Source organism: Rhinolophus sinicus, chromosome 14, assembly GCF_057876585.1.
Source record: "Rhinolophus sinicus isolate RSI-liver-muscle chromosome 14, RSI-T2T, whole genome shotgun sequence".
NCBI lineage: Eukaryota > Metazoa > Chordata > Mammalia > Chiroptera > Rhinolophidae > Rhinolophus > Rhinolophus sinicus.
Genome location: NC_142514.1, coordinates 28,151,663 through 28,169,544, shown reverse-complemented (window position 1 = coordinate 28,169,544; position 17,882 = coordinate 28,151,663). Strand labels below are relative to the sequence as shown.

The following is a 17,882-nucleotide window of genomic DNA, read 5'->3' as shown; positions in this document are numbered from 1 at the left end:
CACTATATGCCAGCACTCTCCTAACAGACCTCCAGTTAGAACCAACCAGCAGAGCCATTCCTGATTTCCTGATCCAAGAAATAGTTGTTTTAAGCCACTCAGTTTTAGGTGATTTACTATGCTGTAACAGACAACTAATATACCGCGATGCCAAAAAAATGTATACACATGACTTGTGTTCATCTTTTGTTATCAGTATATACTGAGTATTACAATTTTAATAGCTTTTTTCCCTTTCTTAAAATATATATACATTTTTTTGGCACCCTCTGTATAAATGTGTGCTGTCCAAATGTAAAGCTCATCACTTTTCCATAATTTCCACACACAAAAAGAAAACTTGCTCAACACAAGGCCTTTGTGTGTTTAGCCCACAAAGACAGGAACAAATGAACAACATAAAGCCAACACCTTTGGACATCCTGTTTCTTAGAAGTCCTTTGCGCATATTACCCCACCCACCCCAGGCAATGCCCATCATCCATCTCTCACCAATTCCTGTCCTCATCTTACTTTCTATAAACTCCAAATTCTCCCCCACTCTGTAAGGCAGACCAATTAAATTCTTTCAAGCCCATTTTCCCAAACTCAGTTCTAGGAACACCCTTCAAAACCCAGGGCCCTTTGCCAAAACGCCCAGTAGAGTTAGACTTTTCTAAATTCCAGAGGGTAATCTCCTTGACTATTTTGACTGATCTGCAGTTTGAGGTTATCTTCCCCACCTTGGGTGCAGGCCTGGTAAACTAAAGATCCTGAATAAATCATAATGAAAGCTAAAGTGTATCAAGCAACTACTATGTGCTAGTGCTAGGTTAAGCACTGCACATACATTATCTCATTCAATCTTCACACAAATTCTGTAAGATCAGGACTCTTATTATCCCCTTTTACAGATGAGGAAACTGAGACTTCACATAGTTTTAGATGGTTATACTTAAAGTGAGTGACAGAGTCAGATTTCTAAGCACTTTATCAATATTGCTTAAGTGAATGCAAGGGAAGGTAAGGGACTCCGGAGAAAGGCTATGTTGGACAGGTGGGGTTTGGAAACTCTGGTATATAAGATGGTGGTTGTTTCCATGAGCATGGAGGAGATCACTCCGAGGGAGCGAGAAAACCCAATCCTAGAGACTCCAGTGCTTAAACGAGGTGCAGAGAAGAAAAGGCAATAGAAGAAGAAGGGTTTGGATGGTGGAAGCCTGGACAGGGCAGACTTCAAGAATTGAATGGCCAAGGGCAGTCCCAGGTGCCAACAGCCTGTCCTGGTGACTGGAAAAGTGTTAGACCTCACTGGTGACCTTCAGGAGAGACTGATCTATCTCCTAGCTGAGGAAGAGGTAAGGAGGTGAGAGGGAGAAAAAGTTTGGCGGTGGGGTGCAGACAACTCTGCTAAGGGATTAGCAGTGAACGAGAGGGAGGAGGCAGATGGGGGTATTCACAGGATGGCTGATCCAGGAAGGGCTTGGGTATGTTGTAATGTGGAAGACGCCTGTTTGTGTGTGGAGAGTAAAAAGGTGGATGGGGGCTGGGCAGAGCCTGCTGAGAGGTTTGCAGAACCTGAGGCCAGCTCGGCCTGGCGAGAGGACTGACCTAGACTCGCAGGCAGAAGTGGGGAGGACGGCGGGCAAGTGATGGAGCGCAGGCTGCGTGTCAGGGGGAAAGTGCTAGGCCCTGGAGGTCAGGCTGGAGGGGGACCTCACACAGAAACGGGACCATAGTCTCCGTCCTGCCCTGCGGCCGCTTCTCGGATTTCAGGGCCGGGGCCTCCGGGAAGTCCGGGGCGAGGACAGAGGGTGGGCGCTGGCAGCTGGACCGAGCGGGCGGAGCTGGGCTGAGGACACGTCCTCCCTCCCCGGTCCTCTCAGGTGACAGACCCCGCGGGCCCCCCGCCCCGCCCCGCCGCATATTCAGGGGGCCGGGCCCGCGGCGTTCGAGAGCAGCCAGCGCCGCGCGGGGAGCCTCTGCCGTCGGTGCGTGCGTGGACCCGGGACCCCGTCCTCCTTCAACCCGTCGCTGCCATGGCTGCCGGGGCCGCCCCCCGCAGCTTCCTCATCCTCCTCCAGGTGCTCGGGCTCGCCCTAGCGCAGATCGTAAGTCCCGCTACCACTTCGGCGCCGAGGTCGGGGTGCGGGGTGTGGGGTGTGGGATCCAGGACCCGGGAGTCTGGTGAGGGCTCTGCCTGTCCTCCATCCTCTATTGACACTCCCTAGCCCAGGGGGCCACTTCGGACAGCCAGGCGGTGCAAGTCCCCTAGGTAGGTGCACATTTGGGGCGCATCCCGGCACCATGAAAGAAAGTCGATGAGCCGGGGAGCTGGAGGGACCCTGTCTCGAGACGCTCGGCTCTGCCAGGGACAGCAGCGTGGGACAGGAGCTGGCGCTAGTTCCTGGCAGCCCCGCGAGCCCAGGTGGCGGGGGAGACAATGGTGCCCATTCACCAGGCTCGGGAGCCTCCGCCTCCTCCTCCTCCCAGGGGGCGCCAGCTCCAGCCAGACGCCGCTCTCGCCCCGCCACTGTTTCTCCGTGGGGCTCGCGAGCCCGCGTGTCACTTCCGAGGGCCGCCTGGGGGCTGGGGATCTAACGGGACGCGGACGCAGTGGGGCAGGGCCAGGGTGCCGTCTAGTGCCCTGTGCGATTCGCAGCTCTCTGCGGGTCTCCAACCCGAGGAGGGGGTGCGGGCACCAGGCACACGCGGAACCCTAGCTTGGGTCGGGACTGGCCTCCATAAGAGGGTCACCCTAGGGAGAGGGGTGCGCTGAATGGGAGGAGAGTACAGGCTTCCCCTCCCCACGACTACCCCCTCCCCCCCCCCCGCAGACTTCCCCACTTTCCGTTGGGGTTTTACCCACACCATGTGGAGGGGAGTGAGGGCTTACTCACCATGCATACCCGTTGTTCATCTAAAAATAATACGAACAACCCTTCCCTTCATTGTACCATCGGTGACTGATTTGAGCCATCAGGACCTCCATCTATTCCCCACCACGGCAGCACAGGGTAGCGCGGTGGAAGGAGCTGGGCGGAACTAGGACGGAATCCTGGCTCCACCACTTTATAATGACAATCATTCTTAATCTTTCTGAGCCTGTTTCAGCTGCAAACTGGGACTCGAAATAGTATCCTTCTCACAGTTCTGAGCTTTCAGTAAGATACTATATGTAATGGTACACAGTGTCTGGTATACCACAGGTTCTCAATAAACGGGAGTTTGCTGCTCCCTGAGGATCTGTCTTTCCTGGGGGAGGTGCACTCCTGGGACGCCCGCCCAGCTCCCTGCACTGTCTGAAGGCTGCACCCCTGTGTGTGTTTTCAGAGAGGTCCGCCAGGAGAGCCGGGGCCCCCGGGGCCCCCGGGGCCGCCGGGAGTGCCTGGATCCGACGGCATCGACGTGAGTCTCTAACCTGGGACAGGAGGGGGAGGGAACTGCGGACAAAGGCGAACTTTGTGAGCCTGGGGGCAGGGTGGTGGAGGTGGTGCCTGGAGATGCAGTGGCCCCTGTCGCCAGTAGGCGGCGCCGACCCACACCACAAGGAGCCCGTTTGTTCTGCAAAAACCTCAAACCAGCGGGGAGATGGAGAGCCCGTTATAGCTGCCCACCGACAAGGAGCTGCTGTGCTGTCTGCCCACCACAGATCACAGCGATTCCTTATCCTCCTCCCTTCCTCTCCCTTCTTTTTGGAGTGGGAGACGCCTTAACCCCTCTCCCTGTGCTCTGGCACGTCTGGATGCTTCTTCAGAGTAATGTGGGAGCCTTGGCCAGATCGCTGACTCGTTGGGGCCAGACCCTTGTCTCTTCCCTTTGCATGTCTCTCCCCGATTTAGAACCATCTGGGCTTGTTCCCTGCTCTCCTTAGCGGCGAGGGTTAAATACCTCATTCAGGAGGCTCCCCCAGGAGGTCAGCTCCATGTTTACCCATCTGGACAGACTTCTATTCAACCCGGTGCCCCCACCCCCAAAACACAGCACCCTGGATCCCAGCCAGGTCCCTGGATGCTGCAGGCTCTGAAATGCCTAGAGGCCTCTCTGGGGCTGGATTTGACTCCAGACCCTTCCTGTCCTCCACCAAGGGTCCTTTGTCACCGGGGAAAGGAGGTCCTTTCTGCCTTGGGAAGATTGAATCTGCCTCCTTCATAGGCCCTCTTGGTCCTTGCTTCTGCCCCAGTCTCTTGTTTTCCCAACCCCGATCCAGAGGACAGTCACTGCCTACTTCACTCACCTCCCCTTCATGTTTTTCTAAAAGTTTCTTCCCACACTTCCCCAAATCCAAGAGGCACCAGCGCTCTGAGGTAACTTGGAGCCCACAACCCCATCTGCAAGTCTTAACCAGCACTGGCTTGCCTAAAACCCACATGCATGTTGATATCACCCTCGCCAGCCTAGCTGGGGTTGATCTCAATCAACCTATGATTTTTTTTGTGTGTGTGTGAGGAAAACAGAGCTACTTTCCTAAAAAGTGCAAGGCTGAGGGGACCCAGGACAGAAGAGAAGATAGGGAAGAGAAAGGCATGTGGGACTGGTCATCTAGGGCCTGTGTGGGCCCATTTGGGGTAGCATGAGCCACGGCTTGCTCTCACCAACTTGTATCTTGCAGGGTGACAAGGGGCCCCCTGGGAAACCTGGCCCTCCGGTGAGTGCTTTTTCCTCTTTGACCTTTGATCCTTCCAGTTCTTGCTCTCTGGCTAATATCTGCCCCACCTCTGTTTCCAAGGGACCTAAGGGAGAGCCTGGCAAAGCGGGGCCTGACGGGCCGGACGGGAAGCCCGGGATTGATGTGAGTAGCCTGGTTCTGGCATCATCCCTCATATTCTGCTCAGAGAGTGGGAGCAGGATGGAAACTCTGCAGCTATGAGCCCCCTTCCTCTTCATGTGACTTGTAATCTTTCTGGAACCCTACAGCCACCCTAGGAGTATTGTATCATGGGCAAATGGGATCCGCAGAGTGGTTCTGTTTGTCTGCAGCAGCCAGGATTTGTTCCCACATTTCTGGCATCCAAGTATCAGACTGAATACTCTAGGAAGAGCTGTCCTTGTTGTCCCCATCCTCTCCTCCCCTCTTCCTTCCCCACCCCACCCCCTCACAGCCCCAGGTGAAACTCAGGAGAGGAACATTATTTGGCTAATACGACAGAGTTCCCAGGGACCCCAAGGTCACAGGCTCCTGGACACAGCCAGGGCCATTGGGCCATTGCCCTTTTGGCTCAAGAGGTACCCAGAGATGTGCCCAGCCACCAGGGCCCTCTAACTTGTCCACACCCTGTAAAGATTACAAAGCACATTGCTTTCCACATCAGTTCTCATATGTACTAAGAGAGGTAAGCATGATTATTAACCCATTTTGCAGATGAGAAAACTAAGGCTCAGAAAAAGTTGCCAAGGGCAGACATGAAAAAAAAAATCACCATTCCAGACTTATATCTAGGTGTTCTAGACTCCTAAACTGGGAGGCATGAGGCCTGGGCTGACAAATCTTTGAGACTTGGTTTCTCATCTTTCAAAAGAGGATAATCCTTCTGCCTGTCTGCCTCCCATAATTACCATGGGAACTGGGCAGAAGGGAAAGTGAGGTGTTGAGGCTCCTAGACCCTCAAAGAGTGGGGTGAAAGCAGTCACCCAGGAGAGACCTCTGGACCTCCTTGCCTGATGGATCAGAGAGCGGGTTTGCCTCTCACTGATCTATCTTCTTTCTTCCCCAGGGTCTAACTGGAGCCAAGGGGGAGCCTGGCCCTATTGGGACCGCTGGAGTCAAGGTAAGTGGCCTGCTGGAGACTTAGCATGGGCAATCTAGAGCCAGAGTTTGGGAGGGGCTGCAGTAGAGAAGACCAGGGACCCAGGAGACCACAGCCTCTGAGCCTCTCCCATTGCTCTTGCAGGGCCAGCCCGGGCTCCCAGGTCCCCCTGGCCTGCCGGTGAGTATAACCTGCAAAGGCTTGGATGACCCTTTGGGGGTAGGGAGGGCTTGAAGAAGGTGCCATGAACCCAATCTCCTTTCCTTCCGTTTCAGGGCCCTGGCTTCGCTGGACCTCCTGTAAGTCCTCGGGGTGGGGCAGGGTCCCTAAGACCCCTAGGGAAGAAGACTACAGAAGGGCTTCTAGGGGACTGGCCATCATGGGGAGGGGCCAGCGTGTTCTGATGGTGTCAGGAATGGGGAGAATTGCCGGAAATCTCTGGGCCTATCCACTGGCTCTGGGATTCTCTCATCCTTAAAGCCCTCCTCTGTCAGTCCTCTGGGGTATGTTGCAAAGTAAAAGTGGGGAAGGGGGCTCTGGGTGCCTGTCCCTTCCTTTGCACCTGGGTGGGCTAACTCTCCAAGGCATCCTGGCCAGTGACATCTCTGTTCCTAGGGACCAGCTGGACCTGTTGGGCTCCCTGGTGAGATTGGTATCACAGGCCCCAAGGTGAGCACCAGACACCCTCTGCTCACTCTGCCTCCAAGCTGGCAGGCTAGGGATCTTGCCAGGAGTTCCTGGCCTGCTTTTGACCATCAGGGAGCTCCTCCAGGGCTGGGGCACAAAGCCCGCCTGCTGAGCCCATCCTGCAGTAGGTCTTTCGGGAGGTCAAGGGCTGGAGCCATCCCTTGTCAATCAGACCTTGATCTCTCAGAGAGCCCAGACCTCAGGAGGTAACCTGGAGGGGAGGCTGGGCAGGTGTGTGATTTGGGCCCCTTTTGCTTCCAGGGGGATCCTGGACCGGAGGGACCATCAGGGCCCCCGGGCCCCCCTGGGAAACCAGTAAGTGTCCTCAGATCTCCCAATGGCAGTGTGCAGCTGGGGAAGAAGAAGGGTCCTTGGCGAAAGCCTGGGGTGGAGAAGGTTCGGGTCAGGCTCCATCTCCACTCATCTCCTCTTAGGGCCGCCCCGGAACCATCCAGGGCCTGGAAGGCAGTGCGGATTTCCTGGTGAGAGGTGGTCCTGGGATGGGGCTAATGCAGGGAAGGGGTGGGTCAACTGGAGAGGGGCGGAGGTGGAAATAGGGTGGGTCAAGGGGAGACGCGGCATCAGTGGGAAACGGGGCGGGGCTGCACAGAGTGGCTCAGACAGGTGGGGTGAGAGGAGGGTTTGGAAATTGGTAAGATGGGGAAGCACTGCCCAGCTAGCCTGAGGCAGGTCCATGACCACAGACCCTTATGGAATTTTCTTTTCAGTGCCCAACTAACTGTCCAGCAGGTGGGAAAGGCCCCCAAGGGCTGCGGGGAGTGAAGGTGAGCTAGTCCCTGGCCTGTCTTGGGAGGATGGAGCAGGTGATTGGGAGGGGACCTCACACTGAGCTCTGTCCTTTCCTTTAGGGGCATCCTGGCAAACGTGGGGTTCTGGGAGATCCCGGCCGCATGGGGCAGACGGTATGTATAAGGGCAGAGGACTATGGCAAGGGTATGTGGAGCAGACCCTACCCGTTCCGCCCCCTTCCTCCTTCCTTCTCCTCTCCCTGTGGGTCTCTGGGGACAGAGCCTTGAGCTGGGGGGCAGGAGGCCCATGTTCTAGGTCACTGTGTCCTGGGCAAGTCTCTTCTCCTGGCTGGGCCTCCGCTTCCCCTTCCGTCTGTCACATGGGACCAGGAAGGGACGGTATCTTTGGTTATCTGTATACCTGTCCCTCGATCTACTTGCCTGTCTGATCACCCATTCCTGCCCCTTAGGGTCCCAAAGGAGAAGTGGGTGCCTCTGGAGAGCAAGGCATCCCTGGACCGCCGGTAAGGACCACTTCTCCTGGGGCCCCTCTCCTCGTCCTATGAGACCTTCATGGAGTCAGCCCCCTAGTCTCGCCTCTAACTTGGAAAAGAGATGCCTGTGCTCAGCTGGCATGTCTCTGGGTGGGGAGAGGGAGACTGAGGCTATCAGGAATTGGGGGGCAGGAACCAAGGCTGTCAGTCAGCAGACTCGGGTGAGGCCCCAGTTTTGCCACTGTCTCTTTGAGTGACCCTGGCGAGTCCCTTCCCATCTCTGAGCCTGGGTGTCCCCTCTATGAGATTGGGACTCTGCTGCCTATCTCAGAGGGGCATCGTGAAGATTAGGTGTGGGGGTCAGAGAAGGTAGCATGAAGTGGGCCTGGCAGCTACCATTGCTGTCATTCTTCTGTCTTGACAGGGTCCCCAAGGCGTCAGGGGCTACCCAGGCATGGCGGGACCCAAAGGAGAGACGGTAAGTGAGTCTGGGGGTGTCCTGCAAGAGATGCCCTGACAGCCCTCTGGCTTCAGGGGTCCAGCCAGAACTGACCTGCACCTCCTTCCTCTACCCAGGGACCTCGTGGATACAAAGGCATGGTGGGCCCCGTTGGCGCCGCTGGGTCACCAGTAAGTCTGTTCTTGGCACCTCCCCACATACATCCTCCATGCTGGAGTTCCTGGGCTGCAAAGAGGTGGGATACAGCTCCGCCCGAGGCGATTAACCTGGATTCCTGTTTGTCCTTCTTGCCAGGGTGAGGAAGGTCCGCGGGGACCACCAGGCCGAGCTGGGGAGAAGGGCGACGTGGTGAGTCCTCAGGCTCCTCTTGTCCAGTCAGGGCTCCTGGGGGCACTGGGCAGGACTGGGCTGCACCTAAGCCATGTGCGCGCGCCTGGGTAACTGGTTCAGGGAAGCAGTGTTTCTGCCCAGCCCAGTCAGCTCCCCCCGCCCCCAGTCCTCCAAACCCAGCCTGTTGTGGGTCAAATTCAGGCTTGGGGAGAGACCATGAGATCTAGTCCCACAGTCACTGGGGCCACACAGTGAAATTCCAGCAAATCAGTCATGGGGCTAATGGGATTTGGTCCGGATTCCGGTTCTCTTAACTCTTTTTTTTTTTTAATTAATAGACTTTATTTCTTTTGAGGAGTTTTAAATTTACAGGAAAAAATTGAGCAGAGAGTAAAGCTAACTGTTATTCTTTTTTCAGTTTTTATTATGCACGTTTTAAAACATACGCAGAAGTAGAGAATGATATAATGAACTCCCATTTAACCTATCTCCCCCAAATTAACATTCTGCTATGCTCACGTCACCCTTCCCTTTTCCCCCTTCCTTCCTTCACTTTGTTATGGCTTCACTCTGACATTTCAAGAAAATCCTTAACATCATGTCATTTTACCCCTAAATACTTCTGTACCTATCTCTTAAAAATACGGATTTTTTTCTTATGTTATCACAATATCATTATCACACCAACAAAATGATCAATTATTCTTTAACATGATCAAATAGCCAGTCTGTGTTCAATTTTTCCCAGTTACCTCAAAGGTGTCTCTTTAGGGTTCTTGTCCCAATTAAGACCCAAACAAAGCCCCCACATTGCATTTGGTTCTTTGTTACGTAACGTAAGTGGAGCTCAGGGCCTTGGTGGGGTCTCAGTGAGTGCTGGCTCCGTCTCACCACCCCCAGCCCTGCCCAGCCCAGCCCCACTGCTTGGCACCAACCTCTACTCCCATCCACTGGGTCCAGGGCCAAAAGGGCACTCCCAGGCCCCTTTCCTCCAGCCCCTGCACAGTGTAGCTTGTGCCAGAGGGACCCTCGGATAGAGGTCACTGTTTTCAGCTTTTTGCCTCTGAACAGAGAGGGGTTCAGCATCGTGAAGGTGAGCTCATCTTTATGTACTTTGCAGGGCAGCCAAGGTGTTCGAGGACCCCAGGGAGTAACAGGCCCAAAAGGAACAACTGTAAGTGACCCAGGCCCACCTGGACAGAGGGTGGGGTCCAGTCAACTCTGTCCAAGCCCCCAGAGGACGAGGAGCCTGGGACTCTAGACTGAACTGTTGTAGGCTCTGTCACCTCAGGAAATGCCCTTTCTGTGCCTTAGTTTTTCCATCTGTAAATAGGGTGGTGGTGAAGTAGGAGAGGTCATGGGAAACTTGCAGCAATCTGGGACCCTTGCCACCCACACAAGAGAAGGACTGTGGCCCAGCCCCCGAAGTCCTCTTCCCACTTCCACTCCCTTCCCCCGGTTGGCTGGTGGGTCTCCGCAAGATGACCAGACCCACTTCTTACCTGCACAATGCAGCTGTCACAGAGGGACATGTGTGGGTGGCCTGAACCCAGGCATCTCCTCATTGTGAGTCTACCCTCAACTCTACTCCTGAGCAGGGTTCCCCGGGCGTCGATGGCAAGGACGGGCTCCTCGGCATACCTGGCATGAAGGTAGGAGTGGGGACTGCTGGTGGGATTGGGGCAGCAGTCAGGGCCCTCCCAGCTCGGGCCCTCAGTCCCATCACACTGATCCTGGAGGCCTAGGAGCCTGGGACCCTCAGGTGTGTCATCGACACATCCCTTCTTACCCTTGGGCCATAGTTTTCCTGCCTGCATTCGGGTAGAAGTCATGGACCCTCTGGGTGGAGCTCTCACTTGTGTCTCTGGTTCTCTGTCTCTCCCAGGGCAGCACAGGACTGGCAGGACGGCCAGGAAACCCAGGCCACCAGGGCCTACCAGTGAGTATGGGGCGGAACCATGGGAGCCGCCCCACAGAGGCTGCCCCATGGCAAGCTGCTTCTCCTCCTCAGAGACGCCAGCCACTCTGTTGCCCACCTCCCCACAGTGGCATGAGTGGCTGATGAAGTAAAAATCCACACACCCAGGGCTCTTGCTCTAATCCTTGTCCCCACCCCCCACCCCCCAGCCCAGGCCTCATCACTACCTCTGTGGCCTCTGGCTGGCTTAGGCCTCACCTTTTGGCCATTCCAATCCTCCATGGTGCCTAGGTAGGATCAGAGCATTTCCGTGCTACAGCACCTTCCGTGGCCCTCATTGCCTCCATGAAAGTCATTCCATCCAGTCAATCAAGAAAGTCACTGAGTACCCGAGGTACACGAAGTGGTAGAGAAACTTTATGAACAGGACAGCGACAGTCCTGGCCCTCACAGCTCATCGCAGCATTCAAGGGCCACCTCAACCGGGACAGCTTACCGCTGCTGCCTTGTCAGCCACTGCCCCTCTTCGTCCTCTCCTTTCTCAACACTGCCTTGGATTTTCTGCCCCCACGGCTTGAGGCCTTTGCCCGTTCCTCTGCTTAGAATGCTCTGTGCCTTCTCACCATTCAGCCCTGCCTCTGTCCCACTCCTTTTGGGAGCCCCGTCCATGGGAACACATTACGTCCTGCCCTCTCCCTGCTGCCTGCTCCCTGCTGGAGGTACTGAGATCACGGCCTGCTAACGTGCCCATGTGTAGGCTTTGTTCCTCTGCACCCATGTGTCACATGTGCCTATGGGCACACAGTGTGCTCCTCTTCTCTGCATGGACCACCGGCCCCTCTGTCCCCCCATCTTCTCCCACTAGGGCTTGGGTGCTGGGCATAATCCAGTTCATGATGACTTGTCTGGGCCTTCTGTTGTTCCGCTCCCACAAGGGGGAAGGAGATCTGGATTAGATTTGGGGGAGTAAAGCACAGGTGCATGGAACTCCCCCATGCCAGGGCAGAAACTGATGTCAACTTCTTTCTACAGGGTGTGCCAGGCCAGGCTGGGACAAAAGGCGGCCCTGGAGACAAGGTGAGGTAACCCCAAGTTGGAAGCAGAATGGCTTAATCTGAGCAAGAGAGCCTGGGGGCAGGGACCAGGGGTGTGTTGTAGACCGCAAGGCTCAGGCCTCACCCCAGGCTCAGCAACTCAGCCTGGACACAAGTCTCCTGGGCTTAACCACCTCCCGGCTGCCTCCCACCCCCCACCCCTCATCCCAGCTCAGTGGAGACAGGATGGCATGGCTCCAAATTCAGAGAAACAAACACAGGAAAATCAATGAAGTCCAGAGGACCTGACCAAGAACACCCTTTCCCTTCCCCAACTAATTTGATTCCAAAGTCTGTTTAGGGTTCATTGGGCTTCTCCAAGGCCAAGGGCCTGACTGGGCCACCCAGACTGACCTGAGACTTGTGTTTTCCTGTAGGGTGAGCCAGGCCAACAGGGCCAACCCGGATTCTCTGGTCCCCCCGGGAAGGAGGTAAGTGCTCCCTCCTTTGACACAAGGGTTTTTGCTTTGCCCCCCATCCCCAGGCCAGATGACCCTGCACTCAGTATGTGGGGCCTGGGTGAGACTGTGGGATGAAGCCCTAGCCTGGGGGTGCCCTGGTGCCAGTCAGGGCACTGCCACTGATCCAGGGAAGCTCCCTTCTCTCTGTATGATGCAGTGAGGGTGAGGACTGGTTCTGTTCTGGGATATGACCTCCCCACATGACCAAGCTGACTCGGGCTGAGAATCCATCAGACAGAGTTGTTCATTCATTCATTCATTCATTCATTCATTCATTCATTCCATAAACATTCACCAAGTACCTGCAACTATGCTAAATGCTGAGATAGATAGTCTCCTATTCACACAGAGCTTAGTTTAGTGGAAGAGACCGACATTAAATAAATGACCACATGACAACTAATCATAATTGTGTTGGGTTCTATGAAGGAAAAGTAAAGAGACCTGAAGAAAAAAAAAGGGAGTGAGGGAAGGCTTCCCTGATAAAGCAAATTAGCTGTGACCTAAGAATGGGTGGGCATTAGCTAGGTGTGGAAGGGAGGAATCCACCAAGCCTACTGCTTACCCCCAATTTCTCTGTCCCCCAGGGAGAGCCAGGGCCTCCAGGAGAAATCGGTCCCTGGGGCCTCATAGGGCAGAAGGTAAGTGCCTGGTACAGTGGCCCCTCCTTGGGGTCCTTGCAGCTGCTGGCTCTGCTGGACCCAGAATCTGGGTCCTCTCAGTGACTCCAGCATCTGCCTGTCCTGCCCAGCCTTGTGCGAGGCCTCCCCAGCTAGGGTCTCAGTTTGTTGGTCTGTGAAGTGGAGCAAAGGACCTCCATGCTGGTGACCACAGAAATGGAGGGCACCCTGACCATGTAAGGTCAGACAGGGGGAGGCCTCCCATGCTGATGGCCTGGTGTGACCATCTCTTTCCATTTCAGGGTGACCAGGGTGAGAGGGGGCCAGTGGGGCCGCCAGGCCCTCAAGGACGGTCGGTAAGTGCAGGGCAACTTAGATGGGGGTGGGGGGAGCATGTCTGGGCACCTCATTTGATTTACTCCTATGGTTTCTTTTCCTCTCAGGGCGCCAAGGGGGTGCAGGGGTCCCCGGGAGTTCCAGGGCCACAAGGCTTGCCAGGCATCAAAGGAGACAAGGTACCAAATGGGGCTGGAAAATATCTGGGAAAGAAACCCTAAGACCCTGGGGAGTGGAGCTCAGATTCTTCCTGAGCTTCCAAATCTTGGCAGAAAAAATTACTCCCTGTGGGGGGTCCGGGGAGTGTGGCCGGGAGCCGGGGTTGGGGAAAACTCACCAAGTCCGCCACTCCCTTCTTTCTCCAGGGCGTCCCGGGAAAGACCGGGCCCCGTGGCGGAGTGGTGAGTACCAGCACCTCCACTTCCCTGGCCTCGAGGCGTCCTGAGTGTTGCGGGGGTGGGTGGATGGGGCGGGATGCGAGGTGTGGGCGCGGTGGTGTTACAGCTTCAGCGCAGCAGACCAAGCGCTGCTCAGACTCGCGGTTCTCCAATTGCAGGGCGACCCGGGGGTGGCCGGCCTCCCCGGAGAGAAAGGCGAGAAGGTGAGCGGGCTGCGTGGGGGTGGCTGGGGAAGCGGCGGGTGGCCTCGGGGCCCCACGACTTGGTGACCGCGCTTCCTTGTGCTTGCAGGGCGAGTCTGGAGTGCCGGGGCCCAAGGGACAGGTGAGTCCTGCCCCTGCGACACCACTTTCCTCCTCTCCAGCTAACGCCGCCCCCCCATCACTCGGCGCGGTGGGAGGACCGCCCCTCCCCAGGCCCCCGCCCACCCTGCCCCTCCCCCTTCTACGCGCTCTCCCACCCGTCCTTCCTCCCCCTTTTATATCTCTTCCCCCTTCCGGCGCGTGCGTCCTCACCCGGCTCTGCATCCACCCCACCTCGGCAGCAAGGAGTCAGTGGAGAACCGGGCTACCGGGGTCCCAGCGGAGATGCGGGCGCCCCCGGGGTGCAGGGCTTCCCAGGGCCCCCAGGCCCTCGAGGACTGGCTGGAGACCGCGGCGTGCCGGGACAGCCCGGGCGACAGGGCGTGGCGGTGAGCTGGCCCCCCGGGGAGGGGGTCTCCCGGATAGGAAATCTCGCGGTGCCGCTTAAGCCCCAAAGGCTAGGAGCTCCCTGAGGAAGCTGGCGTCCCTGAGTTTGGTTCCACGTTCCAGATCAGAGAGGATGGGTGTGGGTGCAGCAGGAGGGATTTCAGTCAGATGCTGGAAACACATCAGGGGAGAAAGTGGGAGCAGGAGGGGTCACAGGGCACAAGAGCAGCAGCCCTGGCAGCCAGGAGCTTCTTCCTGAAAGGCCTTCTCTGCTTCCAGGGCCGAGATGCCAGTGACCAGCACATCGTGGACGTGGTGCTGAAGATGCTGCAAGGTGAGGGGAGGGGGCAGCAAGCCCCTCCTCACAGGCTAGGTCAGGGCATCACGCCCCATCAGGAGTCTCTCCACGTGCCCTTTCTCCAGTGTCTGGAGTCCTGGGTGCTCATTCCAGCTCTGCCTCTGAGGGCCTGGGGACCTTCCATACATCCCTGCCCTCTCTGGCCCTCTGACTTAAGCAACGGCCTGAGGAAGGGGGTGGTTAAACGGGGTTTTTCTGTCTGCACACTCAGAGGCCGGCGGCTTGTCAGGAGGCTCTGCCTCGCGAGTTTTCTGAGTTGTCATCCATGTCACAGACCCATCTCCTTACTTCCCTCCCTCCAGAGCAACTGGCAGAGGTGGCTGTGAGTGCCAAGAGGGAAGCCCTGGGTGCAGCCGGCATGATGGGTCTCCCAGGACCCCCTGGGCCTCCTGGGTACCCAGGCAAACAGGGACCCCATGGGCACCCTGGCCCTCGGGGCATTCCTGGCATCGTGGGAGCTGTAGGTCAGATTGGCAACACGGGGCCCAAAGGTGAGTAGTGTTCTGTGGTGGGAGTGGGGCCAGGCGATGGGATTTGGGCCAGGCTGGTCCCAGGGGTCTCAAGCGGGCTAACTGCTCAGCCTCCTGTTTTCTCTTCTTTTGTCATTCCCCTTCCCAGCACAAAATCTCCTGGGCTTTCTTCCTAGGGAGCAAATTGATGAAAATGAATGTACTATTTTAAAACTTAGTTTTTTGTATGTGGGGTTTTTGTTTTTGTTTTAAATTTGCTTAGTGGCATCACGGAAACATCTTCCCATGTCTCTAGAAGTGGGGAGACAGATGAACAAAACAGTAAAGCAGGAAGAGTCGAGTCACAAGATGAGGATGAGTCCAGACTCTGCCACTTTTTCATTGTGGCCCTTGGACAAGTTACCTGTTAATCTCCCTAGGCCTTAGATTTATAATGTTATTATTAGATTTGTAATAGCCGCATCTGTAAAATGGGGATATTAATCACAACAATCTCATGGTGTTGTCATGAGGATGATATTTAGAGGTAATTTACATAGAACTCTTAGTTCACTGCTTGTCAATAGTGGATGCCAGCTATCCTTATTGTTAGACATGTCCCTGTAATGAACTTTATCGGCTCTAGTCGTCCATCCTTTGTCTGGACCTTCCTCTATTTAACCAGTTCTGTAATCATTTCCAACTTTCCTTTATTGTAAACTAGCACAAAACAGGAGTAACTGCTGTGTGTGAAATAGAAATTAAATAGCAAGCAAAGTAAAAACAAAAAACATTTTCCAATTCTGAAAAACTAAGGCCCCTTTTTTCTCTGCAGGAAAACGTGGAGAGAAGGGTGACCGGGGAGACATGGGACGTGGACATCCTGGAATGCCTGGGCCCCCAGGGATCCCAGGTAAGACCTTGGCCCTGCCCGGCAGCAGTTTTTTCCCTCAGCTCTGGGATTAATGACCTGTAGACAAAGGGGCTTTTTTCCATGGAGGCCTCATGCTCGGCCAGCTCAGTGCCATACACCCAGCTTTCCCTTCCCTTTGGAGCACCCAGGAGGCTCTGGGTGAGGTCTGGCTGGGAACTGGAAGCTGGGATTCTGACTACTTTCTGGGTAGCACCAAAATCTGCTTCATGGAGGGAAAGAGCATTTGCTCCCAAGACTCACTGATTGAGAGTTGGGAATAATATACCATCTGTGTGACTCTCAACTTGTGTGTCTGGGGCAGAGTCCCTTCTTCCTGTGGTGTCCTTGGCTTCATTCCCTGCCCACCTCCCGAAAAATGGAACTTACGAATTCTAGACAGGAGGAGGCCCTGATATCTTGACCTTCTCCATTTCACAGGACTCCCTGGCCGGGATGGCCAGGCAATCAATGGCAAAGATGGAGATCGAGGGTCCCCAGGAGCCCCAGGAGAGGCAGGCCGGCCTGGTCTGCCAGGCCCCGTGGGGCTGCCGGGCTTCTGTGAGCCTGCGGCTTGTCTTGGAGCCTCAGGCTATGCCTCTGCACGCCTCACAGAGGCTGGATCCATCAAGGGGCCATGAACATCAGGCCAGGACAGAGCCCGACGAGCATCCTGGGGGAAAGGACTAGGTCCCCTTTGGGTGGACATGTGCCCCATCCCTCAGCCCAGGAAACTAGCTTTCCCAGGACCTTCTGTCTGGGACCCCGGAGTCCTGAGGAAAAGGAAATTCTAAAACATGGGGGAAGGGAAGGGAGGGCATCAGAATGAAAAAGTGAGGCCAACAGACAGGGCCAGTGTCCCTGGAGAGTCCCAGCTCCAAAGAGGATGAGTGGCTTTCCTTCCTGGAGCACCGCTCAGATGTTACCAAAACAAATGTCTCCTTAATTTGCGCCATCCTCCACTGGCCATCTTGTCCTTGGGGCAGGTGGACTGAGGTCTCTGCTGGTTCCTGATTCCATTTCACCCCCTGGGCTTACTGGGTGACTGCTGATGGGTGACTACCTGAGGTAGCCATCGCTAAGCCAGCCCCACTACTTCCTCCCTGCCTCCCTCCCATCTGAGTATTTAAACACCCATCTCCCTTCTTTTTCTGGCATCACCTTCTCCCACCACTCCCCTAGGTCCACGCAGGCCTTTCTGTAAATAAAAGTCCCCAACTTGGGTACAAACCAGGATGTGAATTGTAGGGCTTAATTTCTCATGGATTGGGCGTGGGCCTCCACTGCCTGGGCAGGATGGTCAGGGACTCTGGAAGGGGAGGTCAAGGGGTGGGGTACCTTCCTCTGGGCACATCCTAAATTGTGAGCATTAGGATGGCACTGCATGTTTGAGGAACATCTGTGGGAAGAACCTGGGGGTGGTCAGAACAGTAACCTCCTGTCTCACTTTGGGCAGACCCCTTCCCAGCCTTTGTACAGCTATGGCAAGGACTCAGCCAGGTCTCACATATCCCTGGTGTCTTGCCAGGTCTCACATATCCCTGGTGTCTTGCCAGGGCCTGGCACACAGGAAGTCCTCTGTGAATTTTGGCACCCATTGCGTGCTAGTCCTGGGGCAGGAGCTGGCAGCAGAAGATTAGAAGACTTGGCTCTTACCTTCCAGCGGTTCCCAGGCCCATGAGGAAAACAGACATGGAATTGGATGACGAAAGGAGAAGTGACATTCACTCCTGCCACTTTCACTAAGGGGATGTTTAGGGGAGATTGGCTCAGATCTGATCTGTACCCCTGGGGGCTCCCAGCCTCACAGCTGTGTAAGTGAGCAAAGCTGCTCCAAGCAGAAGCAGGGAAGGGCATGGCAGGTGCCCCTGGCCCATGCAAAGATAAGGCTTTTGCAATTCAAGAGTGACCACTCCCTTTGCTCCATTATTGATTTGGGCATTTCCCCCCAAATGAAGCATTCTGCCAGCCCCAGACCCTCCTGGAGACAGGACTCCAGCCGGAGGTCTGAGCATTTTCTGAAGCCTGCGCCCTCCTGCACCTCACCCTAAACTTAGCTGTAAGTCCCCACCTGTGACGGAGCACCCTTCTCTTCCTCTGGCCAGCAGAGAACTCCCCTCACTAGACCACCCCCTCTCCTCCCTCCCTCACCCAATACACACATACCCCACTGGTGACATCTCAGCTCCCTTACCCCAATCCA

General features: G+C 55.7%; 1 protein-coding gene across 1 annotated transcript; it reads left to right on the top strand.

The window, feature by feature from the left end:
- The first annotated feature begins 1,866 nt into the window (after window positions 1-1,866).
- On the top strand, window positions 1,867-16,915 carry COL9A2 (collagen type IX alpha 2 chain). Its single transcript, XM_019737171.3, has 32 exons — window positions 1,867-2,090; window positions 3,313-3,387; window positions 4,592-4,627; window positions 4,709-4,771; window positions 5,694-5,747; window positions 5,871-5,906; window positions 6,002-6,025; window positions 6,342-6,395; window positions 6,675-6,728; window positions 6,848-6,895; window positions 7,142-7,198; window positions 7,283-7,336; window positions 7,633-7,686; window positions 8,081-8,134; window positions 8,233-8,286; window positions 8,411-8,464; window positions 9,567-9,620; window positions 10,045-10,098; window positions 10,332-10,385; window positions 11,397-11,441; window positions 11,836-11,889; window positions 12,507-12,560; window positions 12,842-12,895; window positions 12,983-13,054; window positions 13,241-13,276; window positions 13,432-13,476; window positions 13,565-13,597; window positions 13,818-13,964; window positions 14,242-14,296; window positions 14,623-14,811; window positions 15,605-15,682; window positions 16,121-16,915. Exons 1-32 carry the CDS (start codon window positions 2,019-2,021, stop codon window positions 16,318-16,320), a joined length of 2,067 nt encoding a protein of 688 aa, XP_019592730.3. The 5' UTR covers window positions 1,867-2,018; the 3' UTR covers window positions 16,321-16,915.
- Window positions 16,916-17,882: the final 967 nt, after the last annotated feature.

What these genes read in the sequence shown, in the direction of transcription:
- COL9A2 (XM_019737171.3), top strand. Translation starts at nt 2,019, where the DNA reads ATGGCTGCCGGGGCCGCCCCCCGCAGCTTCCTCATCCTCCTCCAGGTG. An exon ending in TGCCGGGGCCCAAGGGACAG is followed by an intron (nt 13,598 to 13,817) that starts GTGAGTCCTGCC and finishes CCACCTCGGCAG; the next exon opens with CAAGGAGTCAGTGGAGAACC. An exon ending in CCGGGCGACAGGGCGTGGCG is followed by an intron (nt 13,965 to 14,241) that starts GTGAGCTGGCCC and finishes CTCTGCTTCCAG; the next exon opens with GGCCGAGATGCCAGTGACCA.